At 34.8% G+C, this 20,026-nt stretch overlaps 2 protein-coding genes across 3 annotated transcripts; one reads left to right on the top strand and one right to left on the bottom strand.

Moving 5' to 3' along the window:
- LOC128230024 (tektin-1-like) lies at positions 1–4,150 on the top strand. Of its 2 annotated transcripts, none has more exons than XM_052942002.1 (7): positions 1–97; positions 464–673; positions 834–999; positions 1,425–1,553; positions 1,848–1,991; positions 2,299–2,521; positions 2,777–4,150. In XM_052942002.1, the coding sequence occupies exons 2-7, from the start codon at positions 484–486 to the stop codon at positions 3,131–3,133; spliced, it is 1,209 nt and encodes a 402-aa protein (XP_052797962.1). In that variant the 5' UTR covers positions 1–97; positions 464–483; the 3' UTR covers positions 3,134–4,150. The 2 variants fall into 2 exon arrangements, with proteins under 2 accessions (XP_052797962.1, XP_052797961.1); XM_052942001.1 differs by having other exon boundaries at positions 5–101.
- A 1,352-nt stretch (positions 4,151–5,502) lies between these two features.
- On the bottom strand, positions 5,503–18,210 carry LOC128232279 (F-box only protein 21-like). Its single transcript, XM_052945753.1, has 12 exons — positions 17,986–18,210; positions 15,428–15,673; positions 13,735–13,859; positions 13,324–13,479; positions 12,859–12,995; positions 12,375–12,508; positions 12,005–12,146; positions 11,550–11,726; positions 9,533–9,655; positions 8,334–8,395; positions 7,795–7,952; positions 5,503–7,134 (listed from the first exon to the last, which is right to left on the bottom strand). Exons 1-12 carry the CDS (start codon positions 18,162–18,164, stop codon positions 6,965–6,967), a joined length of 1,809 nt encoding a protein of 602 aa, XP_052801713.1. The 5' UTR covers positions 18,165–18,210; the 3' UTR covers positions 5,503–6,964.
- Positions 18,211–20,026: the final 1,816 nt, after the last annotated feature.

A 20,026-nucleotide genomic window follows, 5' to 3' on the forward strand; every position in this document is an offset into this window, starting at 1 on the left:
AATAGCCGCATCCGACTCTAGTTACTAGTTGCTAGGGAAGTCAACGTTGTTTTGCATGGTACTTTGTCTCACAAATCAACAACAGTCTAGAATTCAGGCAGGTACACTTTTTGTTTTCTTCAGTCATCAATTTCAATATATATATATTCAAACATTGAGTTCGTTAATGTAACCGCTCATACTGATTCAAAATGAGGTTTTGTTTTTAGTTTGATAGATCTCTAAAACCAACCGTCACTCTGTCCAGACTGGCAGTCGTTGTGACCGTTTAAAGGGGTTAACAAAAATATTGTGTAGTGCGAGTGTCACAATTTGAATTTCAATGTCACATAAATGGCCAATGATTGTCTCTGGAAGGAGAAGAATTGTATAATAAAAATAGTTTGACGGTTAAGCTATTGTTTACTGTTATTGAGTAATTGTGTTATTTTTCATCAAAATGATAAAAATGGTTTTTCTTCAGGTCCCAACTCATTGTTAAATATGGCGAAGTTAGTGCAGGCACCAACACGATTCACACACCAGGACTGGACTACTTCAAATTTGACAAAATATGCTAATGCAGAGTCAGAAAGAGCTGCTGCAGAAAGACTAGTTGATGAATCCAACAGACTTTCAGATGAAACTGAAAAGAGAACAGAAAAGACCCAGAGGGATGTGAACAAGAAATTCCGTAAGTGTTTATTTTCATCAAGATAATATAAGTATATTTGCTCAGATATTTTATTCACATTTTCTAGCATTAAAGCATTGAAATAACGTAAAAATCCATATCTTTGTTCTGCTCTAAATAGTAAAAGTATTTTTTAGTATAATTTTTTTACCCTTTACAGAGCAGAGATTAGATGACATTCGATACTGGAAGAATGAACTTGATGACAAACTAGCTGGGATCACCACAGAAATTGACAACTTACTGGCATTTAAGACCCGAATAGAAAAAGCCCTAGAGGCCACAAATGAGCCTCTTCACATTGCAAGACAATGTCTTATGAACAGGTGAAATTCTTTTTTAAATGACTACTTTTTGATGATCATGTAATTATCACACTATGTTCTTATGTGAATACAATGTGATTAATATCATAACAGTATGTCAGTCTCATTTTGATAGAAAATCATATTAATGAATGTTGTAATTTAATGATGCTTCCATAAAAATCTATAAAAGATGGATTTGGTATTGGCATTGATCCTTACACATGTCTAATAGTTGTTTCTGATGCAACAATATGTAATTGTATCCTTATCATTGATATCATATATTATTTAAGTATAACTGTGTAACAATAATATTTAATGCTTTTTCCACATATGAACTAAAACTGGTTGTAGATTATGATGTTTGTTTCATTCTCATACCCGGTACATTGTATACATAACATATTCATGATCTGTATTGCATATGTTGTTTTTTTACACAGAGAGAAGAGGAAGGGTATTGACCTGGTGCATGATGATGTACAGAAGGAACTTATTAAGGAGGTGGAGGCTATAGAGGGCGTGCAGGCTCTCCTTCAAAGGTCCCTTGAACAGGCCACAGAGCAAGTCAGGTTAGTTCATATTGGGATATATTTACTTGTGGGAGAAAAGTATATCAGTATAAGGTGAATGAGCAGTAGATGTTGGCTGCTCATGATTGTAAGTAATATTCATTGTATTTTGTTTCAGCAAAATTTGTAATAGTTAAACTGTTAGAAATACCATCAAATCTAAAAAAACGTGTTATTCCTCAAACAAATTGATAGCACAAATAAACTACTTAACAGCTGATACCATCATTTTCTAATCCTTCAGGGATAAAGACCAAGAGTATTATATAAAATGTGACTGGTTCTCTTGTTTAGGTTAAACCGGAAGGCCAAGTTCCAGCTTGAGAAGGACCTGAAGGACAAGTTCTCTGTGCTGTCCATTGATGAGTATTGTGAGCAGCTCAGAAACAACTCCCCAGGCATCGCATTCAAACAAGGCACTGCCAAGATTGAGGCCAAGTAAGGACTTTATGATACTTAATTATTTTGCATTTATGTTCAGGCATTTACAAACATACTGTTTGCTATATACATGTATTAAAAAACATTTTAAATGATATCCTCTAGCTATTCAAGCCCAAAAAAGTTGTGGTGTTTTAGAGAATGTGTGAAATTGAACTTTTTTCATCATTATGGGCAACAGAGCAGTCATTTTTTGATGGTAAATTATCCATTGCTAACTTTGCATTAGAAATCGAAAAAATGAGCTGATCATCATGTTATTGTTCCATTATAAAATTTAAACAATACTTTTGTATGCTTGCAGTTCTGTGTCACCTGAGGACTGGCAGGATTTTTCCCATGAGAACATTGAGAAGGCGGAGAGGGAACGTCAGAGCTCTGTGGCTCTCCGCTCTCTTGTGGATGGCATCCTTCAACAGACCTCTAACGACATGCGCAAACAGTGCCGTGAGGTTAACATATCCTTTGAGAAGAGGATCAATGAAACTAAGGACACCAAGAGCAAACTTGAGGATCATCTTAATAAGGTTGGTACCAGACTCAATAGGAGAGTGTTTATGTGTCAGTCAGTCACAGCCTCTTTATCTCTTTTGTATGTGCTAAATAAGTGCTTTATACAAAGTTAGTAATTCTAAAAGTATTTTATTTTCATATTGCTATTACTTCTCAAATTCTTTTCAAAGCTTTCCTAATACTAAATGAGATATTTCTTAAAAAACAACAGAAAAGTTAAATTTCTAATGAGACAAAAACAGTCAAGTAAGGATTGTTTTGTGTTGCAGGTTCTGGCCCAGATGGCTGAAATGGAGGAGAATATTGCACGCCTGCAGAAGGCCATCCAGGACAAGGAGGCACCCATGAAGCTCGCCCAGACACGACTTGACACTCGCACAGAGCGCCCTAATGTAGAGCTGTGTCGTGACCCCGTCCAGTACCGCCTCATTGATGAAGTGCACGAGATCAATTGCTCTGTGTCCCAGCTTCAGGAGCGTCTCGCCCAGGCGGAGGCCTCCCTGAAGGGCCTCATCCGTAACCAGCTCTCCCTGGAGGAAGACATTGATGTCAAGTCCAACACGCTCTTCATTGACGAGGTCGAGTGCATGGGCATGAGAAAGAGCATCAACATACAGAACTTCTAATAAAACACCAAGGACCTTTAGCTGTGTTATATTAATGTGGTTTCTTTAAACCAATGTTGGTATCATTCATTGGGAGCCATAAAAATGTAAAATATTTGTAAACAAATTGTTTTGAATCTGAATGAAATATTTTTTTAGAACAATTAAATGCATGTATAATATATTTACTTTATAACCAAAGGTTTAAGGAATATTTACTTGAATCAAGTTAAGTGACTTTATATCCTTAAATGAATTTTTAATAAACGAAAGTGAGCATCTGAACATGTTTTCTCTTCAATAACAAATTGATGTTACTTTCGTGCAAAATAATAGAATGAGCAAGGTTCATTGTAGGCCAAAATATTAATTCTTATTCAGATTTTTTATAAATGCCAGCGAAATACAACAAAAACAAACAATATGTGGATGCTATATTTCTTTTCTACTTGTGGAACTAGTGGATGCAATTTCAAGATTTTTTTTACTGCAAGTTTATAAAATCATTTCTTATAGCTGCGATGCATGTCATTTTGATTTTTCTCAATTCTAAACTGCCTCAGCATTTCATACTACTGTTGCAAGGGTCTGCATATCATGCTTAGGAGTGAGTGGTTTATAATCCTGTTCTTACTACCTTTTCTGTCACCTGCATTTTGGTTTACTGTTAATCAATGAATATGTATCTACATTGTATGTATATTTGTGACATTATATTGTGTATGATAGTTGTGATGAACCATTACTGTGATCTTTTGTGAATGTGAATACACCAAACTTCAAGCACACCAACTGTTTCTTCATGTTAATTCCATAAGGTTACTTTCAAGTCTGATTCTATGAAACATGTTTACTTTTTCTGTGTGTTATATGCAGTTTAAACATGAATCACCATCAATGTTTACAGTAATTTTTGTGTATATGTATTCTGTATTCTATTATGGTTTTTACAGAAGCTGTGATCTTTAAGGTATTATGTTAGTTTCGTTTTATTTTAAGGACATTTATGAAATTTTTAATAAATGACAATACAAAGAATATTTACTTCTTTCATTCCAAGAATGTTGAACACACCATTGGCAATAATTGACCAGAAGATAGTACTGATCTTGTAGACAGGAGAAGAAACATTGACTAGTGATGTAGAAATGTTCATGGTTTAACTATATGGAAACATCTCTGGTAATTATGAATCCAAACAGATGAAAGCTAGACTGTAATCTAAAATCTCTATAACGTTATGAAGCAGTTGAAGAGATATGTAGGGGTCACAGGTCACTAAATATAGTCATATGTCCTTTGACCTCGTTAGTGTGACCTTGAACCCAGCTGGTTGTACCATTCGATCTGCACATCGTCTCGATATGGTGGGTTTGCTTTTTCAAAATAATTATAGAGGTTCAAGAGATATGGAGAGGACACAAAGTATGGTCATATTATAGTTATTTGACCTTTGATCTCTTAAGTGTGACCTTGACCTTGAACCAAGCTAGTTGTGGCTCTGCACATCATCTAAATATGGTTAACATTTGTGGCCAGGTATTTCAAAATCCTTCTAGCGGTTTAAAAGATAGGGAGCGGACAAAAAATGAATTCTTAGTGAACATTTCTGGCAAATTATTTTAAAATCCTTTCAGGGGTTCAAGAGACATAGAGCAGACACAATTTGTGATGGACAGACAGACTGACAAATAACACAAGCAAAAACAATAATATGGGGGGAGACATAATTACTTATCCTTCTTTCAGTACAGGCTTGATGGAAGCAAAGCTATTTGACTTCTAGACAAATTCTACATATATGCACCAAGTAAACAATACATGATACTTCTTTTATTGGTTCCATAGTTATAGCTTAAGACTGACAAGATTTTGTACAGATATAAGGGCAGTAACACTGATGTCGGATAACATTAGTTTCATGATATTATACTTTTTTATTGCATAGTACTGGCTCTGGATGGAAATATAAGATGGACTGACAGTATTTAAATGCTAAAATTTACTTTTTGTAAAAAAAAGAAGAAAAAAAAGTGAAAAGCATAATCTAAAAGAAACAATTGATTTAGGGCCACAAGTAATATATTTGAATACATCAAAACTACAGTTAAAAGACCTCCAATGCCCTTCTTTACACATGGTGCTGCAGATTAAAATCTTGCACACTTAGACTGCGCTCCCGTAAGAGCAAGGAATTATATAACCATTCTTAATAGACAAATAACAAGCATTGTAGGTTATGTACATTTTTATCCTTTTAAATGTTTATTCAAAAATAACACTGCATATTAAACAAAACTAAAACAGCAACTAGAACACACATATTTATTCTATATCATAAATGAGGTCCCCATCATGAAGTAATATAAATATATATATATATATATATATTTTTATATAAGCGTACAGGCAAAACCCATTGGCTTGAACTAGCTTGGCTCGATTTCCTCATTGGCTTAAACTGGATATAAAGGACTCTTTTTTTTCTACTAAAATGGAAGCTTTCCTTTTTGGTCTGAATTTCCCAAGACTCAAAGTACTTTAGACGTGCCATGGGAGCTTGAGTCAACAGGGTTTCACAGTATAATAATTTTTTACATTACCCATAAATGAAATTGTTGAAAATGTACACACTTTATAACAATGTTTCATGTATTGAGCGCTGTAAATCATGTAGTATGTATGATAGATACCGTAGAATACCTCATTCATGGTCATTAAATACAAAATGTATTATACTTGTTTACTTTATTTGATACAAACTTGTTTAGAATTTTAGAAATCTTGTTTAATAAATTCTGAAGTGAATGACCACTGTTGCCAAAAAATGATCATTTCTGATTTCCCTGCCCCAGAAATGCAACATAAGTTGGTTGGGAAATTATAAATCATTTTAGTACTTTTTTTGTTAAGTTGTGTCATAACTTCATTATCATACTGAAAATCCTTCTGATTTGGTGTAAGTACTTTTGTGTCAAAAAACTACTGAAAATTATCCAAAATGGTATGAAAATTCTACATAGCAGTAGTTACCCTATTCAGACATGTTTCAAACAAATGTGGGAGTCAATATTTTATTTAAACAAATAAACATAATATTTAATAATTAATTTTAAAATTTTAGCACAGACTCACACAAACTTAAACTAAAAAAAATGAGCTATTTTTTGTAAAACATAACAAAATGGGGCTGGAGTTACTGGCCAGAGGAGGGAAAGAGATTCCAAAAATAATTATCTGATCTAATGAGAATAAAGTTCGGTATTTACAATTAATTTCAGGTTGATATTTGATTTGACCATAAAGTCAGCTATGAACACCAGATACAAAGTTTTGTGATTTGGATACGCACTATTATATAGAAATTAAGCTATTGAATATAGCCATAAACCGCATGGCCCTTTTGAAACACACACATGTAGGACTGAAATTGCTTGATAATAAAAATTATTTTAACTTTCTCATTAACTAAACATGAACACAACAGCTTTTCAGGAATACATCTGAGTCAGATGACTTAGTCATTTTGGAACAAAATTATACAAAAATGAGAAAATTTCGCACCAATTTTTTCAACACTTTTTGAAACAGAAATCAGTCTGGCTTGGTCAAAATCAGTCCAAACCGGCAAATTGCTGGTTTTTAAAAGCCCTGCATCTGACTACATGTAAACATTACCTGACTTTTGAGTTAATTTGCATATTCTTATAAATGTATATGACTATTCCCTGACACACCAGAACATGAGAAATTTATCATGAGTACTATTCACAGTGCACTCTGAGCTATAGATGCATATCTTGATAAACGTGTAGTGTCCACATCAATATCCACACTGTAACCACATCATTCTCAGGTCTGGTAGTGTTTTCCAATCAGGTTGGCTGTAACCTCAGTGTCATCAGGGTACTCTTCAGCCTTCTCTGCATTGGGAATGTATTTCCTGCCATCAAACCGTTCGAAATACTTGCCTACATCAGGGTGGGATATTAAACATGGGGATTCGTGGTAGTCCAGGTTCTCTGTATTGTTGGGAGAAAAAGCAAAAGCTTAAAGATGGAACATTTATCAAGTAAGAAATGTGGCAAATGCAAATATGAATACCTGTTTGATAACAAGGTTTCATGATGTTACCATTCAAAGACTTAAGCGTACAACATGATTTTCTATTACTTCCTGAGTCCTACCTAGATGTTCATGTGTACGTAGTATGTACATTGTATGAAATATGTACGTGTATGAGGTATGTACATTTATGAGTTATGTAGTTGTATGAGGTATGTTCATGTATGAGGTATGTACATGTATGAGGTAAGTTCATGTACATGTACCTTGATGTAGATGATAAGTTAAGATATGAGGTTAGTACATGTATGAGGTAAATACATGTATGATTTAAGTACATGTATGAGGTAAATACATGTATGATTTAAGTACATGTTTGAGGTATGTACATGTACATGGTATGTACGTGGTGTGTACATGTATGAGGAAAGTATGTGTATGAGGTATGTACATGTACCCTCATGCATGTGATAAGTACATGTATGAGGTAAGTACAAAGTATGAACATGTACAAGGTATGCACATGTATTATAAACCTGGCATGTTCTTCATCAACACAATAAACTTTAATGTTAATCAATAAATCAAAACCCTACCCATCAACATGTCCCTCCTACCTTGTGCAGCGTATCTGTTGGAGCCATCTTCCACAAGGACATTGTAGAAGGGCTGTTTGTCCTTCAAAGGCAGGTTGTATACACCCATCTGAGTGTTCCATTCTCGACTAGCTTTACTTCTCTCGTCCCAGCCAGAGATCACACAACTGTAGCTGTACCTGAAAATATTGGCCAGCTATGATATATTGTAAAGACTGGCAAACAGCATGTACAGTTGATGTCCGTGCAAAAAGCTTGTCAAATTGATGGCATATTTAAATGAAGAAGTGATCCTTGATATTTCACCTAATTTTACTAAAAAGTGGCTTGAAAACATATTACATGATTACATCTAAGTATGATGATCTAACATCACTTATTACATGTTTCGTTGACATCTTTCAATGCATGTAGGAGATATAGTGTAGTCACCAAATGTAAGGCCATAGTTATAAACCTTGGCAGCTGCAGTTCCAACATTGGTTCTGCATGTCACCTCCATAAGTAGAATTGTTACCCAGTTGTTATAAGGGCATCAATGCAAGAATGGTAAAGCATACCTTTTATGTTTCATCACCATGCCAACACTAAACTCCACCTCAGTCTTTCTGAGTTTCACCTTCTGCAAAACATACCAGAAGTACAAATGTCATGGCCCTGAAACTGCGATCTCAAACTTGGTCATAACATGTTCAATATGATCAATATTGTATGAGGATTTCAACCACAAATGCAACAAAGAGCCATAATTCTGGCCAAATTGGACTAAGAACAAAATCCTTCCTTCGTGGTCTGAACAAAAAAAGCCTGATCATCCATAGATGAATTGAAACATTCTCCAAAATGTGTATGAGTAGTACAACATGAGGTGTTTTTCCATAAACACTATACACAATGTATAAGAAAAAATGATAAAGCATAATAATTCTAGTCCAAAAGGATGACTCAAGGTCATCTTCACATGTTCCTCGTAACGTTCATCATTCTGTGATTGTTTGAAGCAAATGCTCCTTTTGTTGCGAGATGAGTTCAAATCACAAGATGTTTCCACTATACTCTATATAGACAATTATACAAGAAAGGACAATAACTCAGGTCAAATAGATATTTTACAGCATCCTTTTTTGCTTTAACAGTCATATTCTCATAATTGCTGATCATCTATGAAAGTCTATAACAAATCCTTCAAATGTTATTAGAGAAGTTTTACACACAAGATTTTGTAACATACAGACTGACAGACAAGAGCGGACTACAATGAACTTCAGCCATAGAAAATATTGTGTGGGGACATTACAAATAATTATAATAAAAATAATTTTTGTTAAATAGTAATATTGCTCCCTAAGCGCATTAAGGTGTTGACAAGGACTGTGACCTTAACCTTTGACCTATCAGTGCTGATCCCAAAGCTACCAATAAAGTTGTTTGAGATTTGAATGATTTAAACATGCTTGGTTGATGACCACCAGCCAATATTTCATGCATAATATCCGATTTCCTGTAAAAGGTATATTTCCGACGTAAATCCATACATAAGTAATAAACCTTGAATGTGGCAAGATGCTAAAAAATTTAGGGAGAACTTCAACCTTATTTTACGCACCAAATTCTAAAGCCTTAGCTATCTGAACAAAATTAATTGGGACTATCAGCAACAGAGAGTGAGTCACAATACCTCACTCAGACCACAATGTGCAGATCTTATAGCTACAAAGACATACAGCTGACATTTAAACAGCTGAAACAGAAGCAGAACCTTTTGTGTATCCCCCTCCCGTTCATTATCTGCCTTTTTTTGTCGTGCAGCAAGGGTCAAGTGAGCAACTAGCCCAATTCTGGTCTGGTCAACTGTTGTTATGTAATCCAGGCTTTCCAATACCTGAAAACACATCAAACATGGCTGTTAATTTAGTTACGGGTTTAATATAACTGACATGGCAGTCCAAAGGACAGCTATATCCCCGCCATTGTTTTTTAGTATATTTTGTTTTTCTCGCAACCTGACTGGTACATTGAATCTGACCAAAATTGTACACAACCACTGGTCAAGAGTGGGGAAATAGGAAATACAAGTTGTTTGATCGGTAACCTAAATATTCTTGGATATTTAAACATGTTATAAAAGGTTATTTGTTAAAGTATTTCATATTGTGTGTAGTGTAGGTAAGATCAATGTCAAGGTTATTTTGGCTAAAAAAGAAGGCAAATGAGTCCTTGATTTATAACATCGATAAAATAGCAAGCGTTAAGTATTTTCAATAAAGTGATACATATATATTGTGGTGACATCATAACATTGTTTTACTGCTTTTGAAGAGAAATCACATGTTATAAATCTATTATCACATCTGTGTTCCATTGTTTTTTTAAATATTAAACTTGTTGCACATAATGATAATGCTTGTTAGAGTGCCCTAAGTATCAATCTGTGAAACTTGTTTAACACTTTCAATTAACATTTATATCTTATCCTCTATTTAGCATTGTCATAATATGGACCCGAAACTTCATGATGGATTACTGGCACAAATTGCAATTGGTTCGAATTCTTGGACCAAATTCAGTTATTGTTGCTAAAAGTACATGAAATGTATAAGGTTAATAAATCCAGTAAGAATTGACATGTCTACACTGTTATATGTAAAAAGCACGGACACAAGCATGTGTACTTAAAATGAAAGTGATCTTTGAATGTCAGATGTGACCTTGACCATTGAGGTATGGACCTGGGTCAAGGTCACTGCACATTGTCTCAATAAGGACAACATTTATACCAGGTTATATTGTAATCCATCAATTCAAAAGTAAGTTATAGCGCAGACATGTGTACTCCGACATATAAATTTCTCATGTGGCCTTGACCTTTGAGGTATGGACCTGGGTCAAGGTCACTTCACATCGTCTCAATGAGGACAACATTTGTACCAAGTAATATGGTAATCCATTAATGCATAATTAAGTTATAGCCCGGACACAAGCATGTGCACTCTGACCTTTTAAATGTCTCATGTGACCTTGACCTTTGAGGTATGGACCCGGGTCAAGGTCACTGCACATCATCTCAATGAGGACAACATTTGTACCAAGTAATATGGTAATCCATTAATGCATAAGTAAGTTTTAGCCCGGACACGAAATGTTACAGCCATACAGACAGACAGACAGACAGACAGACTGAAAGACTGACGAAGTACATTCCTATTATCCCCTCCCCACTCCGTGGCGGGGATTAAAAACAGGCTGATTTGTATTAGTTTATACATTTTAGTAAGCCTGATGGGGTATTTGATTATGTAGTAATCTAACAGCAGCAGGGTTTTTAAGTTTGCATGCATGTTAATATTCACTGAAGGCATATAGACATTATTGAATGCCTACACTACCAAATCATCATAATATCATAAAATATAATTAAGAAGACAACAAAAGTAGTACAGCCAAAAAATATTAATGTCAAGTTGTGGAATCAGTTATGAAAGAAATGGCAGGTGCACAACATCCCATGCTGACTTACATTTCTATGAAGTTTCATGACTTTATATAATAGTGTAGATTCAATACTATTGGAGCTTAATGTGACCATTTAGATAACTATTTACTTAGTCCAGGGACATAAGTCTTGTAATACAGAGTTAAATATGACAAAAATGGTAGGTGCTTCCCATGCTGACCAACATCGATATGAAGTTTCATGTGTGTAGGTGAAACATTTTTGAAACACATGCGACACAAAAATGTATGGCCCTTTATAGCCCTCAGATATATCTGCTCACATCATCCAGGTTGATGTTAAGATGGAGGTTTATTCTCGCCAGGAGCATTCTGGACTCGACATTGTGGCCTTGCATGAGTACACTGATCTCGAGAGCATCGCGCAGCAGGGCATAGTCCCCCCGCATGCTCAACTCATGGCCAACATGGACCAGATTGCGTACCTCACGTTCCAAAACCTTAAAAACATTGTATAGTAAATTACAGAATGGGATAAAATCTCATAAAGTTTTAGCAGTTATTATTGACATTGAAAAAAAAAAACATGATTAAACAATACGCTTTGTATCAGTTTTGTAATCGTGTAGAAAAATAGCTATAGTATTCTTCGAGTATACTAGTACTTACCTTGCCTACAGTAAAGTATCCTTTCAATTTTTTATAGTGATAGAGTGTTTTACTACTGTCCCCTCATATTCTGAATTACCCTTAAAATGAATTTACGAAGGTTGCATACATGGCAAGGTGTGGCATACACCATAGTTTCAGAGGAGATCAGTCCGCGTTCAATCTGCAAGTGGCTGGAAACCTCATCTATCTGCAGAAGTTTTCCACTGTTAAAGGCGTCAATGTAGGCATACACATGGTCACCACTAGAACTGAAAAATGTATACCACCATACTTAAATAACAAATACAGGTGGCATTAATGAACAATACAAGAGTACTAAATTATATATTGAGAAAATGCCAATCGAAATTGTGTTGGTGTCAAAAACACTCAACAGTATTTATTTAATAGAGTTGTAACTTTGTTTTCAATAATTCATTGCCTAGGGTTAATAATGCACTATAATTTTCTATGATCTGTAAAAAAAAACTGTGTACAGAGGGTGTTGCCTCCATCTAAGCAGGAAATGGTATGGAGCATTGACAGGTTCACAAATCACACCCAGACGACGCGCGATTCCAGCATATATGATACACAATGTGATAGGTATGCCTCGCTTTGTCTCAAATACCTGCAACATATTACACATGATTGACTTGTAGTGAGTTTTATGACATTAGACTTTCAAACATATATGTATATTCACATGAAAACATCAGGCAACTGATGCATGGCAATCCTCAGTTTGTACTCCTATAAGAAAAACCTACCTTCAAACATCACTCAGCTAGATGGTCAGTCCTGAGATAAGTAAGGTAGGAGTCTGAATCATCAAACATATGTAGAAAACTAAATAACAGGATCTGAATGTACAGGAACTCATTTAAATGAAACAGTCCGCGAAATTGGATAACTTGCAAATAATGAAACTAGGATACCTCGAAGTGAATATTAATATCCCAGCCTGTTCACATATACTACCTTGTTGATATACGAGTTTTCTACAGCATAATTCCTAAACTTGTTTCCTTTGAACTCATTTTTGATGTAGAGGACAACATTTATGGCCTCCAAGATGGCCCGACTCTGTGCACAGCTCCATAATTCCTTATGTATGTCTGAAACAATGTTCAGATTTCAAAATAAAACAGATAATGTTTGCTTTGTCTTTCCATATACATGTTTAACCATTGAGAACAAAATTTTATAAATATACAATATTTTTTTAAGACTTATATTTCTGTTGTTCGCCAAAAATGCCTAAAATATTTGCTATTAATTTGGGAGACATATCGAAAATATTTTCATTAAAAAAGTTTTTTGGAACGTATCAAATATATTATAATCATATAGTTAACAAATTCATTTTACTTCCTATCTCGGAAGCTTCACAATAATGCAATTATATTTTGCTGATGAATTATATTCAAACAAGATCACTATTACCAATGGGATCAAGGGTCGCCCCTAAAGCCGGGTGATTAGGTTCAGCAGATGCAAGCACTCGTCGCGTCTCGTCCGCCAGTCGATCAAGCATGTCAGCCACCTCTGTCTCTGTGACCCGCTCACTTGGCTGAAACCACTGGGCAAACAGTGTGGCACCTACAATAGATGCATGATTTCATCCTTGAGTCAACAAAATTAAGCATTATTTGTTATTCAATGATCTGTTCCTTAGTCACTTTGAGACCATGATCATTATTCAGTCTAATATAAGCGTCCAGTACAACTTTTATTTTAGCCTTTCCTTGTCTTGTAATCACATCAGTCTTCACCATGTGTACTGAATATGTTTTACATACTGTTATTATAAATAAAGAAAGAAAACTAAAAGGCGTACAACCAAACATGGTTTACCAATTTCAAGCATCTGTTCTGCAGACAGCTTTTCTACATAGGCCTTTATCTTCTTTGTGAGCAGCAAATGTTGAACATGGCGGGCAGCTTTTTGGGCATAGTACTTACTGGTAAGTTCCTCATTACTGAAAATGAACATAAAATTGTATCAATAGTATGAACAATAAGAAGAAGTAACATGTCATGTCTTGCCAGATAGACAATTTAACACAGATAATTCCAGTAAACAGACTTTTTCAATTGATTAGGACTAACAAAGTTTGAAAAGAGCAGAGAGCCAGAGTTATGGTTTCTATGCACTGTACCGATCTATCTGTATATGAAGTTTGAAGTCATACTTAAAAGACTTTTCAAGTTTTGCTCTGGACAAAAAATTTAAATAAAAATTAACTTTTCAAAGGGCAATATCTAAAAATTACTGCACTCAAGAGTTATGGTTTCTGTGCATTGCACTTCTCCTCAATGAGATCTTTCTTTATATGAAGTTTGAAGTCAACACCTGAAAGGCTTAGCAAGTTTTGCTCTGGACTTAAAATAACTGTGAAAATTTTCAAAGGGCAATATCTAAAAAATACTGCACTCAAGAGTTATGGTTTCTGTGCACTGCACTTCTCCTCAATGAGATCTTTCTTTACATGAAGTTTGAAGTCAACACCTGAAAGGCTTTGCAAGTTTTGCTCCAAACTAAAAAAAACTGTGAAAATTTTCAAAGGGCAATATTTAAAAAATACTGCACTCAAGAGTCATGGTTTCTGTGCACTGCACTTCTCCTCAATGGGTAAATCTGTATCAGAAGTTTGAAGTCAATACTTTAAACACTTTATTTTTCCATGAAAAAAATAACTATAAAAATTAACATAGGGCACACACACACGCAGGCATGCTCTCATTCACTCACTCACTCACATAGACATTTGGAGAAGATTTTCAAAGTTGTTTTCTACAAGTCAATGTAAAACTAGCCTGACCCCGCAAGGCCATGTTTTTTTATGAACCACTTTGGCTTGAAGTAATTTTAGAAAGGGTCATCTAAGGTACATTTCTTTGAAATTCTTTCCAAATCTGGCCAGTGGTTTCTGAGGATATCTAAAAGTTATCCATATAGGATAGTCATAAAGTGAATACTAACTCTGCCCCCCGCTGGCCAAGTTGCTTTACAAACCAACATGGCTGGAAGTTATTCGATTATGGGCCATGTTAGAAACATTTCTATGAAATTATTTTGAAAACTGGCCCGCAATTTCTGAGAAGATTTTGAAAATTGTCCATATACCGGTAGTCAAATAGTGAAAACTACACAGCCCACTGTCAGCAAAGTTTAAAACAAACCGTCATGGCCTGAATGACTTTGATAAAGGGCAACATAAGGAAAATTTCTGTAAAATTATTTTGAAATGTGGGCAACGGTTTCTGAGACTAAGATTTTCAAAGTTTTCCATATTATAGTCTGTGATATAGTCATATAGTGAAAACTAGCCCTGCGCCCTGTTGGCCAAGTTTTTTAGGAACAATATAGCTAAAGGAATTTAATAAAGAGTCTCCTAGGAACATCTCTGGATCCATAGTTATTGTGCGGACAATACCTTGTTTAACGATCAACCTACTGACGGACTCACACTCACAAATATGATTGCCCCTTTTTTCAAAAGGGGGCATAAAAGTAAACAATAAGAAACACTATAATACAACTCACGGATTTTTGTCGTGTAAAACTGATAAGAGCTCATCAACAAGACACTCAGCTGCATGATCATGTTGTTCAGATAGTTTTGTTAGCTCATCAAAATCCTCTTTGGATAACTCTTCTTTTTGATAGAACTTTGGTGACATTGTTTTTAACAGCTGTTCAACTTTATCTCCAAACGTGTGTCTTTGATAAAACTCTTCTTTCCATATGTAAGATATCTTACGATCATACCAGTTCAGCATCTTCGGCCATCTGAAAGATATTAATATTACCTGCAACAGTTAGCTGAACCTTCTTTAGCTTTACATGTACGATAATCTGAATAAACAGACTGGCAGAATGCATTAATTAAAGAGTGTCAAGATATAATACAAGGAGAAGAGTATGTACATTTATATGGACAAAGAAATATTTCTAATGCAGCCAATGTCCTCATTCAACCTTATCTTGACAATGGAAATCTCATATACAACCATGCCTAAATAAATAACAGCAGATAACAAATTAGTTCCTGATTATTTTCATCTTTCATATGAACTGTCAGAACAGCATTGGATTACACTGAACTTGCCATATCTAGAGTAGAGAAGGTTGCAAGGTAATCTCATTCAAGTTTTCATATTGATATACTACTATCATAATTATTGATGTCATAGATTGTATTACTTAAATGAACACATCAAACTATGGACAAACAAGATACAGAAACTTAGACCTAATAACAGCATTTAGCTTAGCTCATTCAGGCGTGTAGGAAGGAAATTGACATTGGGGCCGCGGAAGGGATGGGCTCGGGAGGGGCGTCCCCTCCCGTAGATATTTTTTTCAATTTTAAGCATTGAAAAACTTGATTTCCAGTGACTTCCGTTTTTATTTTCATGTTTTTATCTAAACCTTTTTCTATTAAAATAGTTAATAGATATAAAACTATTATCATTTAGTAACATTTATTCATATTTGCGCAGTCTCACAATGTATGTTAAATAACAAATTAGCACAATTTACCTCTTCATAGTGAAACCACGAGTGTCTTTGGAACCATTTCGAGTTGAATGCCATGTGTTCATTTTTTTTTTGCCAAAAGATCTCTTTGGAAATATAAAACTTTTAGGCTGATTTGGAACGTCCATTTTCAAGTCAAACTTTAATGTGACGAGTTTGAAATAATATAGTAACATATTGCTGGCTATTTAATGACATTTGTATTTTAACGAGTAATTTCAATTATCACAATGAACTACAGTTTTTGAAAGATCAAACACGATACAAATAATTATTGTCTTATTGCCTCTTCTTCCTCTTACCCGTCTTTAATAAACTGCCGACTGTTTTACGCCATTCACACACCAATTAGCAAGATAGTCACAGGTTTAATTATGACATGGTGACCTGTTTATTCAATATCGTGTCAGACTGGTATTGATCTATATGCTTGAAGCTTTATTAAAAATATGATTATTAATAAAATCGGTATCAAATATTCGCGGCCCCATTGCTGTTACTAGCCAGAATATTGGGGCTGCAGTCTTGGCCCCTGCGGCCCCAGCTCCTACGCACCTGTCATTTGACCACAGATTTTTTGGGAAGCAGATTAAGAGAATGCCAAGGGTGTGGTTAGTTTTAAGTAAATACAAGATAAATATACTGTAGCAAACAAAGAGGTTTGCATTGTCTTTGCAAAGAAGGGCCAGTTTTCATATCCATACCAGAACATTTCAAAGGTAAACCTGATTTATCTAACATGTCAACTGTTTCTTAGTTTTTCGCCCTTCATGAAAGAGCTATAAACCTTGACAGTTTTAAAAAATTGACATTAAGAACTACATTTTATTTGTGTCATAATCAGTTCCCTAATCAGAAAAGCCTCTCCAATCACAATTGTTTTTCTTCCTTCTGCAATTATTTCCAGTCCATTCGCCATTGTAACCCCTTTCATCACTGTTAGTTCTATTCCTAACACCATTATTATACCTCCAAACGCTGTTTTTTCTTTCCCTGTCAGTAAACATGTACCATTACTACACTTCTTGCTGTCCATGTTTCCAATTCAAACTTATCCAATCTTAGTAAGCATAACTTAGCTACATATTTAAAAAAGAGAGAGAAAAAACAATCATACAATAGATAATGCTTCATTTCGGATGTTTTAATGAAGGATATTGTTTTTACTTTGCTCGAGGAACTCTAAACCTTGGAGCATGCAGATGCAAGGTTAATAAAAAACATAAAATGACATGGCCTTATTTGAGTTGCCATTGCCATAAAACTATTTCTTCCCTTGTTTTTTTCCACACTAGCAGTGTTGTTTAGTCTCATGTAGACATTGCTGTGACTCCTGTCACCATTGTAACCACTCGCATTGTCGCTGTTACCACTTCTGTTAACGCCCCTTCCTGTCCAGTCGACATTAGTTGATTTCTCATCATTGTTTTATGTGCTGTCAGTGTAACTAAATCCTTCACTACCATTTAAAAGGAATAAGGGGCCTTACAGTTTTCCTCAAGAGCCAGGTAAAACAAAATATGCAAGAGCAAATACATCTACATGTATACTACAGTATGTACCTTTGTCGTATTTTTGTCTTCCATATGTCGTTGCTTTGGCATATATCATTCATTTTGCAGCATGTTTTGGCCATATTGAGAACATCATTGTAACTAATACACTCATTTGTCATTATGTGCTCAATGACTTCAGCTGGCATGTTCATTATGGGAGGAAAATCCTCATTTTCTTTCTCCATGTTTCTGTCTTGTTATTGTTTTCTCCTGTCAGATTTGAAATTTCGACTGTTTGTAAAATTTGTTATTGTACGGCTGCACTAGACTATTTAAAAATTCCCTGCGTCGGTTACTTCCCTTATGAAAAAGGTTTTCCTGACTGGGAATATGACAATAAGGAAAACTGTTTAAAATCAGTAGGGGTGGGGAGGTAGGCGGCACCCGAAGAAGAAATCTGAATAAAACAGACTGGCAGAATGCATCATTATAGTATAAAAATAGCAAACATTTCCTAAACATCGCGAACCCCCTGTTACTGCATTTATATTCAGATAAACAATCCGTTAATATATTGTTTGGTACTGGGAGAGGCTAAGCACGTGGAAATTTATGCCCCGAAATTGCACCTCTCTAACGCCGAATCATAAGGCCATCCATGTTCTTATACATATATGTAAAGGAGTACCGCAAGGATCCATTTTAGGTCCTGTGCTTTTTAATATATTTATCAACGATATTTTCAACTTTATACATAGAAGCAATCTGTATAATTATGCTGATGATAATACTCTATCATATAGCGACAAAAACATAGACAACGTTGTCCAAACTTTGGAGTCGGATAGTAATATATTAATACAATGGTTCTCAGATAACCATATGAAAGCCATCCCCGAAAAATTTCAAGCTATTGCAATAGGACAGAAAACTAAGGACCAAAATATAACCTTTAACTTGAATGAGACAACTATAAAATGTGAAGACAGTGTCAAACTCTTGGGTGTCACAATAGACTTCAAACTTAAATTTGATGTCCATATTTCAAGCATTTGCAAGAAAGCCTCAAGACAGCTTAATGTTTTAAAGCGAATAGGTCATAACCTTTGTAAACTAGGAAAATTAAACATATATTACTCATTTATCCTATCAAGTTTCAATTTCTGTCCAATTACTTGGCATTTTTGTGGAGAGGTGCACACTAAGAAGCTTGAAAAAGTACAAGAACGAGCCCTCAGATTCATATACAATGATTACACATCTGATTACCCAACACTTTTATCTAAATCAATGTTGCCAACTCTCAAGCTTAGAGGGTTAAGGTCCATTGCTATAGAAACCCATAAAATTATCCACAAGCAGGGTCCAATGTATCTACATGACTTAGTGGTAATAAAAGAACATTCCTTTCCCTTATTTCAATTCAAACAAGTGTTGTTATTATTTCCATACATAGTGGAACCAGGTTGTCCATTACTTCGGAAACAATAGAACATAAAAGAACATTCCTTTAACTTTAGATATAAGATGATGGCTGCTATCCCAACTGTAAGAACTACAACATGTGGGTGCAATTCTTTCCGCCCCGGTGCCCCTAAACTCTGGAACTCCCTTCCACAACATTTTAGGGAAGAAACTAATTTTAATCATTTCAAGAGTTTAGTCCGGGCATGGAGCGGAGATAACTGCAAATGCTCATTTTGCATATAAGAATGCTGTCATATAACATGCTGTAAAATGTCTTAATCAAAGATATGTTGGATGGGACCTCGCGAGCTTAGACTGCCTAGGCAGCAGGTCTCTTTCAATGTGTCTTTGATTTAAATCATGTTAATTAATTGTGACTTCTTTTGTTTTATTTCCCATGCTTAATGCATTGTCGTATTACCTTGTGATTCGTATTTTCGATTAACTTATGCTATAAATTATGCTAATCTACCTACATTCTATATATAGTCTAATGTCTTTCAACTGCTAAATATGTTTATGTGATTTTACTATAAGAATTATTTATTTGTTTCAAGTGTACATACTGAATATTATTATTTGTATGAACTGATGTGTGTGATATATTAGTTACATAAATTATGCTATTTATTTATAATGT

This window comes from Mya arenaria, chromosome 4 (genome assembly GCF_026914265.1).
Source record: "Mya arenaria isolate MELC-2E11 chromosome 4, ASM2691426v1".
Taxonomy (NCBI): domain Eukaryota; kingdom Metazoa; phylum Mollusca; class Bivalvia; order Myida; family Myidae; genus Mya; species Mya arenaria.